This window comes from Camelina sativa, chromosome 5 (assembly GCF_000633955.1).
Source record: "Camelina sativa cultivar DH55 chromosome 5, Cs, whole genome shotgun sequence".
Lineage (NCBI taxonomy): Eukaryota > Viridiplantae > Streptophyta > Magnoliopsida > Brassicales > Brassicaceae > Camelina > Camelina sativa.
The window spans coordinates 12,668,543-12,679,231 of NC_025689.1; the positions used below are offsets into that span (position 1 = coordinate 12,668,543).

Genomic DNA, 10,689 nt, shown 5'->3' on the forward strand with positions numbered 1-10,689 from the left:
CGGTTTGGTGGATATTTTCGAATATAGTTTGGTCGGTAAACCGTCGGTAAAAACATTTCTGACAGATTTCTGATAGACAATTACCGACGGATTTCTGACTGACAGTTACTGACAGAATTACCGACAATAGGTACCGTCGGTAATTGTCCGTTGGAAATCTGTCAGAAATATCCGACAGATTACCGACAGAAATATTTTTCCGACAATCTGTATCCGACGGACGTTTCCGTCAGTTTTTTGTCAGTAATCTTTGTTTCCGATGGGAAACTGACGAATCTGCTTGTCAGTTCTAGCCTGTTTTCTTGTAGTGATCATTTTTTTTTTTTACCAAACCGATGGGATATTCACAATGAAGAAGAGTAGTAAGTGGTAGTTCTTTAAGACAATCTTCGGTGTTTTTCCAATTTTTTCAATCCAATATTTTTTCTTTAATTAAATGTATTAAAAGACATTAGTTGAATGATACAATATGAATATGAATATGTAGATTAAAAGAAAAGGAAAAAAAAAATTAAACTTACAAAATCACAGTTACAACGGAGGTCCAAAGACCAAGAGTATAGGATGAGAATGATTGAAGATTGTGGTGCGGCAGATTTACTCATCGAAGGTGTCCCTTCTTGTCTACCATAAATGTTCTCTAGCTTTGGCTTTATGATCAGTACCACTTTTATTTATTTTACTCTTCTTTAAGTACTCGTCATTATTATTTCTATAACGTTAAATTATTTCTTTTTTTGCATGCGCTATCCATTGACCCAACATGTAACATTTCGTCGTGATAAGGTCTTCCACAATATCACTAAACTATCATCTAGTTTTGGCAATACGTAACATTGTGGGTGTAGATAAAACCTAAGTTATGGTATTCGATTCAATGAAGAGTCTATTTTAGATATTACGAACTATAGTGTCATGCTACTACTATTAGGGCCGTACGTACCACTCACTTAACAAGAAGGTAAGATTCACTTCTCAAGAGTCAAGAACTTAGTTAGTAACGCAAAAACTTAGGCCGTAAGCTAGAAACAACAATGGCCACCTCATATGGATGGAGACAGGAAGAACTTCGAAATGACCCACTTTCCAAAAGTACATACTTCTCTCACGTGGCCCGCCACTTCTTCAATTATCATTCACCATTTTAATCATTCATCGCTAACTCTCTTTTTTCCTCTTATTTTTATGTCTACATTTATTGGCTAAACGACATACAAGTTATAAGTTATAACCAAATTACACTTTCTTAATTTGGTTCTATAGGATAAAAAATGAAAATACCTTGTTGCTTGCTTTATACAATGTGGTATTCTCTGCCGACAATATAATGAAAATAATTGATCGAGCCAAGTGGTAGTAAATTAATCTTATGAGTTATGACCTTCAATCGTTATCCTATTAGTTGAGCCTGAATACCTTAATCGGTCCAAAAGAACTTACATGGCATATATAATAATTTCACAAATTTGATGCATTTCCATCAAAACGTTGTTATTTTCAGATTAATTATAATATATATATTTTGATAAGAAAAAAAGGGGTGCGGCGACACCACGATTGATTGTGATAAAACAAGAAGGTGGTGACATTTATATACTACATTTATATTAAGCTAAACGAATCAAAACATTTGAGATATAGCTTGACTAACACATATAACTGCCACTTGATTATTTCGTTTTCCTTTTCAACTTGAAAGCGAAACCTTAACCAGTATTTTTGTGACTTTGTCCTGTTCTGTCTACATCACAAAAGCCTAATTAACCTGAGTGAAACATTTTCTATATATAAGATCATAGTTATGATCATATCATATGCATGGATGATGATCGAATATGTGCATGGATCTAAGTAAACATATGCAACTGAGGCGCAGAGATTAGCTAGACACGAGACATATGCACGTGTTCCTCTGTCGACGTCCGCATCCTAAGCAACAAAATTTGTGAAACCAAATAATTAATATCAGTAAAATAATTCTGTGTAGCCTTGGATTCCTCACACTTTCGAGTTTTGGCTTCTGTATGATACATTGTAATACACTAATAATTTAAATCTAAATTACATAACATCGTACAAAATTTTTTTGAGGAAAATTGGATGATAGATTCCAAACTGAAAGATGAACAAAGATCTATTTATTTACATATCCAGTTAAAAACTGAGATATCATATCAGTGTGATAAAAACCACTAAACACCCATCATAGGTAGCTCTGGTACGTGCGTAGTAGCCGAAGCCGTTTGTGTCTTGCGACCCATATTCGTCGAACCTCTTGCTAGGGACGAGAGTATGTATTTACGTTCGTTACGGGTTTTGGAGAATTTACGAACCGAATGATATCGACACAGCCACGTTACTTCAAAGTGAAGATCATCATGTTATAAATTCAGTGAAGGCCAAAAAAAAAAAACAATGTACACTCACTCATATGCACACACACACGAACCAATGCATCGGTAAGATTCGCATAAACATACAAAAAATGAAGTAAAATAAATTAAAAGTGAGGAGACAAATATTCTAAGAAAAAACTTAGAAAATAAAAAAGACATAAAATAGCGTCACACCTACTCTTTCTTCTACACCTTTAGTATCTCTCTCTCTCCCCTGTCTTCATACTCCTTTACACTACTCCTCTCCTTCTTTACACCTCTCCCCCTCCAATGGTGTAATCTCCCATTTACTAAGTTCCTCCATCTCTCTCTCTCTTCATACCAAAGTCTTGTGCAATGGCGGCGCGAAAACTAGGTTCGTTGTTACGTCAATATTTTTTCTCACTATGCTTCCTCTTCCTCGGTTGCTTCTTCTTCCCTAAAGGCGCAGACTGTAAACAAAAGAGAAGGAAGAAGAAGCTCAGAACAGTCTCTTTATCATCATCTTCAGGTTCAGCTCTCTCATCTTCTTGGACGTACTTAAAACGAGTTTTCTTATCCACGACAAGGATTAGTAAATCCCGTAACCAAACACACCCTAACGGTACGTTAACATCAGCAAGATCATCACAGAACTCTCTCGTCACTCTCGTCCAACCCGAAACAACCACAACAAACCAACCCGACCCGGATACCCGTACCCAACAACAACCCGAGTTCGAGATCTCGTATTCCGATCACAACAATCCTCTGTTTCTCCTCCACGAGATTTTCCCTTGCAACTCGTGCGGCGAGATTTTCGCGAGAACCAATCTCCTCGAGAGCCACATCGCGATCAAACACGCCGTGTCGGAGCTAATCGCCGGCGAGTCGAGCACGAACATCGTCGAGATCATATTCAAATCAGGCTGGCCTATTGGCAAATCGCCGGAGATCAACCGGATCTTAAAAATCCACAACAGCCAGAAGATTCTCACCAGATTCGAGGAGTACCGCGAGTTCGTCAAAGCCAAAGCCGCTCGATCACGGTGGGAAGACGAGCGTTGCGTCGCCGACGGTAACGAGCTTTTACGATTCTACTGCTCGACGTTCATGTGCGATCTAGGTCAAAACGGTAAATCGAATCTATGCGGTCATCAGTACTGCAGCGTGTGCGGTATCATCGGATCCGGATTCTCGCCGAAGCTCGACGGGATCGCGACGCTCGCGACGGGGTGGAGAGGACACGTGGCGGTGCCGGAGGAGGTCGAGGAAGAGTTTGGGTTTATGAACGTGAAACGGGCCATGTTGGTTTGTCGGGTTGTAGCGGGTCGGGTCGGGTGTGATTTGATGATTGATGACGTGGATAAGAGTGAAGGTGGAGGAGGAGGAGGGTATGATTCTCTGGTTGGGCAGAGTGGGAGCAAGAGTGGGGCGCTTTTGAGGATCGACGATGATGAGCTCTTGGTGTTTAATCCAAGGGCTGTGCTTCCTTGTTTTGTTATAGTCTATACGGTGTAAACCGGTTTTGTGATTGACTGTCTCTGTGTTGTTTGTTTATATATTTGGTTTGTGAGGATTTTGGTTTGATTAAGCGGTTTAGAAGTTAAATTGTGAAGAAGAAGTGTGAACGCTTTTTTGGTTTGTTTACAAAAATGGTAAAATTATTGTGGTGACTAAAAGATTGGAAGATCCCTTTTAAGTCTAATGTTTTTTCTTTTTTGTTATAGTCGTCGATTTCGTTGAATCCAACAAACATTAGCACAAGACCAAATCAAAGAGAGGCTAACTAAACCACCACTAGATGATCCTTCTCCTTTTTGTTCCTTTGTTGAATAATTATTGATTTAGAGGAAGAAAATGCTTGACAACTATGTGAATATAAAATTAAAAAAAAAAACTTTAACTAAAAAGTAAACACTTTCTTTAAGAAACGAAAGATAAATTTTATCAAAGAATTGGGAAAGTGATGAAAACAGACAATTTCATTTGATGCTTTTTCAATTTAATTAAAGTTTGTTTTTCTTTTTTCAGTAATAATATTTGTGGGCTAGCAATACATTCCATGAGATGTATATAGATCCATAAATACGGCAAGTTGGCAACAAATTGAACTAGTGAATTTTTTGTTTTGTCTTTGGGGTTTTGTGTTANCCGGAGATCAACCGGATCTTAAAAATCCACAACAGCCAGAAGATTCTCACCAGATTCGAGGAGTACCGCGAGTTCGTCAAAGCCAAAGCCGCTCGATCACGGTGGGAAGACGAGCGTTGCGTCGCCGACGGTAACGAGCTTTTACGATTCTACTGCTCGACGTTCATGTGCGATCTAGGTCAAAACGGTAAATCGAATCTATGCGGTCATCAGTACTGCAGCGTGTGCGGTATCATCGGATCCGGATTCTCGCCGAAGCTCGACGGGATCGCGACGCTCGCGACGGGGTGGAGAGGACACGTGGCGGTGCCGGAGGAGGTCGAGGAAGAGTTTGGGTTTATGAACGTGAAACGGGCCATGTTGGTTTGTCGGGTTGTAGCGGGTCGGGTCGGGTGTGATTTGATGATTGATGACGTGGATAAGAGTGAAGGTGGAGGAGGAGGAGGGTATGATTCTCTGGTTGGGCAGAGTGGGAGCAAGAGTGGGGCGCTTTTGAGGATCGACGATGATGAGCTCTTGGTGTTTAATCCAAGGGCTGTGCTTCCTTGTTTTGTTATAGTCTATACGGTGTAAAACCGGTTTTGTGATTCTGTCTCTCTGTGTTGTTTGTTTATATTTTGGTTTGTGAGGATTTTGGTTTGATTAACCGGTTTAGAAGTTAATAGTGAAGAAGAAGTGTGAACGCTTTTTTAGTTTGTTTGCAAAAATGGTAAAATTATTGTGGTGACTAAAAGATTCGAAGATACCTTTTAAGTCTAGTGTCTATTTTTTTTTTTTTGTTATAGTCGATTTCGTTGAATCCAACATACATTAGCAGAAGACCAAATGAAAGAGAGGTTAACTAAACCACCACTAGATGATCCTTCTCCTTTTTGTTCCTTTGTTGAATAATTATTGATTTAGAGGAAGAAAATGCTTGACAACTATGTGAATATAAAATTAAAAAAAAAAACTTTAACTAAAAAGTAAACACTTTCTTTAAGAAACGAAAGATAAATTTTATCAAAGAATTGGGAAAGTGATGAAAACAGACAATTTCATTTGATGCTTTTTCAATTTAATTAAAGTTTGTTTTTCTTTTTTCAGTAATAATATTTGTGGGCTAGCAATACATTCCATGAGATGTATATAGATCCATAAATACGGCAAGTTGGCAACAAATTGAACTAGTGAATTTTTTGTTTTGTCTTTGGGGTTTTGTGTTAATTGACCATCACGGTAGCACATCACAAACCTGTTTTGTAGAGAATAAGACAAACATAGTGAACTTTTTGGTATGGACATGCGAATTTCTCACGTTATAGGCGCAAATTTTTCTCTCTTTATTTTCTTGTTGATATTTCGATTAGAGAAGTAATGCAACGTTTATGGTTCCCTATACTTAAGATGTAGAAACTCAAATTACATAGCTATTCTAGAATCTAGAGCGTAATAACTTGTGAGACATTTTTATAAGAAAAGAAAAAAAATCTTGTCGGACATTCATTACATAAGAATGCGTCTCATACATGCATTTATATAGGTCCAAATCGCGTTAAACATAACTTGATCGTGTGCATTATGGCATTAACAATGATTGTGTCGTTTTTAAAATTAAAAACCAAATAGCATGACAAAGCCACCAAGACATGTCATGTCATTTCATTTGAACACTTCTATAGGTATCTCATATACAATACTAAGTAATAAGACATTTCTTTACAGGCCCAAGAACGTGAATGATAAACCAATTAACCAAATGAATCGACCAATTGCTTCACCAACTTAACGAGGCTAAATTAAAGTACAAAAAGGCCTTAAACGATATTGACTGAAAGGTTTGAGTATTTTTTTCCTTTGAATCCCAAAGAGTCAAAATTGCAAGTTGTAACAAAGATATCACCTAGACACCTAGCACAAATTTCGTGCATTATGAATTTATGATGATCCTCTCTTCTTTTTTTGGGTACAATCTCAAATTTAATAATAGAAAGATGCCGAGCTTCTTGTTTGGAGTCACTGATGCCAAAAATAAAAGTTAAACAGGTTTTAGAGATCATGCAAAATAACAGTGGACTATATGCAAAGTGAAATGAATATAGAACCTTAGAGATAAACTTATGAGAGCACACAATTAAGACCCAAAATAGAAAAGATGTGTGGCAGAGAAATTAATAATCTCAAGAAATTTTTGGCTTTCTAAATTAACTATGATACATGAACTATCTAGTTTAGGTTTTTAAGTAGATAGATTCAATGTTGCAACACATAATTGGTCTTTGAAAAAAAGTGTTGCCATGAAAATCCTAGTAAAAAACCATGGTGTTTGAACTTTTATCATAATATATTGATATTTCATTTGCATATATTGATGAATGCAAATACGAGGAATAAAATCAGAACATAACCTTGTCTAATTGCACCAAAAATGTTGCAACACTCTTTGAACCATCTCTCTTCATCTTTGAGCTTTTATTGTAATATTGATTTTTATTGGTTAGAGATCAATCGTGGTTTCAAATGATTTTCAAAAACAAAGAAATTCATATCAGTTAATTGATAGAAATACAATCGAGTCAATTGCAAAAGAAACTCACATATATTGTATTGAATACACCAATATCCACTAAAACACTTTCAAAGAACAATACATTAAGGGACTCATACATTAAGGCCATGAATGGAATGAGTTTTAAAATTGGTTTTTAGCTTTTGTTTTTTAGATTTTAGTTTTTGGTTTCTAAATATTTGGTTTTTGGTTTTTGCTAAAAGTCTAAAATGTTTTTAAATATAATAATAAAATTTAAAAAATGGAAAAAAACACCCCACTAGAAAACCACTATAAGATGGTTTTTGGTTTTCTTTGTAAATGAATAAAACCTGCCAAAAACTAGATTCCCTATTTTATAGGAAAACGAGTTTTATAAAATCTTGAATGGCAATAAGTTAGATTTTTAGAAAAACTAAAACCAAAATCTACTCAAAAACTTGTAACCATTCAAGGCCTAAACAAGAAAAAATTTGAATACATACTTTAAACTTAATAGGAAATTTGAAATATATACTAATTTTTTAAGTCTTTGAAATGTACCTTATGTATTGAACTAAATGACTATTTTGTCTTCAATTAAAAAATTAATTAAAACTAAATACAATATAATTAAGAGAAATTCCTTTAAATACCACTAAAAAAGTTTTTTTCCAAAAATACCACATTTTAGTTTTTTTCCAAAAATACCACAAAAGTTTTTTTTCTCAAAATTACCACTAACACAAAAAATTGAATTTTAAGAATGTAGAATTATTTTTTTTATGTTTGGGTTGACAAATTTAGTTTTAGGGTTTAGTTTTTAGGGGTAGGGTTTAGTATTTATAATTTAGGAATTAGTTTTTAGTATTAGAACTTTAGTTCAATTATGTGGTATTTTTGGAAAAAAATACATTTTAGTGGTAGTTTTGGAAAAAAAACTAAATTGTGGTATTTTTGGAATAAAAACCTATTTTAGTGGCATTTATGACAATTGCCCTATAATTAAATTAATTCATTTGAAAAAAATATTTAGTAATTTAATTTTAAATAAATATATGATTCACTAATAATTCCATTTAGTAATTTAATTTTAAAATTTTATTATATAAAAACTAAAATAAAATTAATTAGAATTATTTTTTCCATTTATGTTTAGTAAATATTTTAGATAATATTAGTTTTAACTAAATATAATTCACTAATAATTCTTCAAATTTTTTTCATCTAATAAAAAAGTTTTGAAAAATAATTATATATTTTAGTTTATTTTGATAATTGTCAAGTTTAATAAAATACTAAAATTGCGATTTTTTTAGAAAAATATCAACAGTTCAAACAAATCGACTAGGTAACAAATCAATAATAAAAAAATAAATCAACTTTTAATAGAAGTCAACAAAGAAAAAACATAAATTAGCAGGAATAAAATATAAGTCGACAGTTCAAAAAGTCAATCATATTAATAAGTCAACTTAAAATGAAATAAGTATACTAAGACCAAAAAAAATCGATGGTAAAAAAATATAAGTCAACAAACAAAACAAATAAGTCAACATCTTCAAAAGTAGACTATGTAAAAAAAAATAAAACAAAAAAAAAGTCGACAGTTTTATAATAAATCGTTGAAAAAATAAATAAGACGACAAAAATTAAAATTAAGTTAACCATTCAAAATATCGACCTTATTAATAAATCAATGTAGAATGTAATAAGTCAACAAATAAACAAATCAACAGAAAACAAATATAAATCAATGAACAAAAAAAATAAGTCAATTGTTTAAAAAATCGACTATGTTATAAATCCACTAGTCATAACATAAATCAACTGTTTTAATATAAGTCGATGACCAAGATAATTAAGTCAACAGAAGTCGAAAACAAAACGATTGTTCAAAGAGTCAACATTATAAATAAATCAACATTGATTAAAATAAGTCTTTTTTTGTTTTTTTGACAACAATTAAAATAAGTCTAAAACATTGATAATATATCAATATATATATATATTATAAGTTGTAATCTTGAATTATTTATTTTTAAATAAATTTAAATCTAAATAATACCAGCAAAAATATTTAATTTTTTCAATTCAAAATTTTAAGATAAAAATTTGATTGATGTAATTATTATTTAATATACAATAAAAACATTTTCGTTATAATTTTTATTTATGAAATAATTTATTCCGAATTTAACAATTTTTAAAAGTAATTTATTTTTAAAGTTGAATTATTTTTAAATATAAATTAAGTTTTTATTGTTTTTATTTAACTGTTAAAATTGTTTAATAATAAGGGTATTTCTGTCCATTTTCATTTCAAAATGTGTAGTTCTCAAATAACTGTAATATTAAGTATAGTTTTCAAATTTCTTATAAGATTTGGTGTATTTATAAAAATCTCCCCCTAAACAACTGTAAACTCTTAATCTAAGATATAATTAATAACCTTTAAAAAGACAAAATATGAGTTTGTGAAAGTAGCACAACAAAAAATAAAATATTAAAGGAGAGACATCAAAACATAAGAAACTAATGGATAACAATGGGTCAAACTTTAAAAAAACCTAGTCTTATGAATGTAATGCTATATTTTTCAAATATCCAGTATGAATATGCTAGAAGTATCAAATTTTTAATTTGATATTTTATAGTGTAAGTGATACAAAGAAAAGTGATGTACCAAATCTGGCATATGGACAGAATATATACCGATAAAGAAATGAGCTCATCAATTATCTGCTTCAAATTTGGAAGCCAAATTAATAAATTAATTTTGAGTATTTTGTGTGCAGTATGTTGACTTTTTGATCATATCAGTGTTATATTGTTGATTCTACAAAATTTTCATTTGATTTTTTTTCATTGTTAATTAGCTCTATAGAAAGCAACCCATATATTAAGAAGATGTAGAAATTATTTCATTTATAGAAATTTGGTTCCTCAAAAACAAGTTAGGAAGAAAATAATGTCACAAGAGATGAGTAGCAAAACAAGATCAACCTAGTAAAATTTAATTAACTCCAAAAAGGCTAAAAATCTCATAATAGTATGTACTTTTAATTGAGATTTAATAAGTTTAGAATGGTTGAGTCTCGAAATAGTACATCATTGAGTTCTCAAAATTGTTATGGGTTTGAGTAATAATACAATCCTACTATTGAAATCTTTCGCATCTAAATTTGACCAATTCAAATAAATCTTGAAGTATATGCCTTGACAAATATGTCACTGGTTAAACGATTCATCATTTGAGTGTAGGCTATACTCATATGATAAATCATGTTAACCATGAGCCACCATAGCTTAGTTTTACATATAAATCTTATAGCCTTATTACAAAATGTCATTTTGGGACCAATATATAAATTTGCTTGAACGCATAAAAAATTGTTTTTGAATTATAGAAGCTGTGTTAGTCCTTACATTTTTCTATGTTATATAATTTTATTTGTTATTCAGTTTAGCTACATACCCCAATATTTTATCCATGAGAGCAACAAGTCTAACCGTGTAAATAAACTTTCCATTAAGTAGCCAACCACATGAATTTAACGAGTTCGTGTGTTGTTGTTATCAGGTCTGATACAAGATACACATCGCACATAAACCTCAAATTAAAGTGGAACGATTTAGTCATATAACTAATGTGATGTTGGTTTTTTTTTTTTT

General features: G+C 32.2%; 2 protein-coding genes across 3 annotated transcripts; one reads left to right on the top strand and one right to left on the bottom strand.

Moving 5' to 3' along the window:
• LOC109132846 lies at positions 947–1,152 on the bottom strand. The gene is given in 2 exon segments (XM_019245278.1): positions 947–971; positions 1,043–1,152. Coding segments are annotated over 2 exon segments (135 nt in total).
• Positions 2,508–5,255, top strand: LOC104786697. Of its 2 annotated transcripts, XM_010512149.2 has the most exons (2): positions 2,508–3,308; positions 4,515–5,255. In XM_010512149.2, the coding sequence occupies exons 1-2, from the start codon at positions 2,733–2,735 to the stop codon at positions 5,079–5,081; spliced, it is 1,143 nt and encodes a 380-aa protein (XP_010510451.1). In that variant the 5' UTR covers positions 2,508–2,732; the 3' UTR covers positions 5,082–5,255. The 2 variants fall into 2 exon arrangements, with proteins under 2 accessions (XP_010510451.1, XP_010510450.1); XM_010512148.2 differs by lacking the exon at positions 4,515–5,255 and having other exon boundaries at positions 2,512–4,062.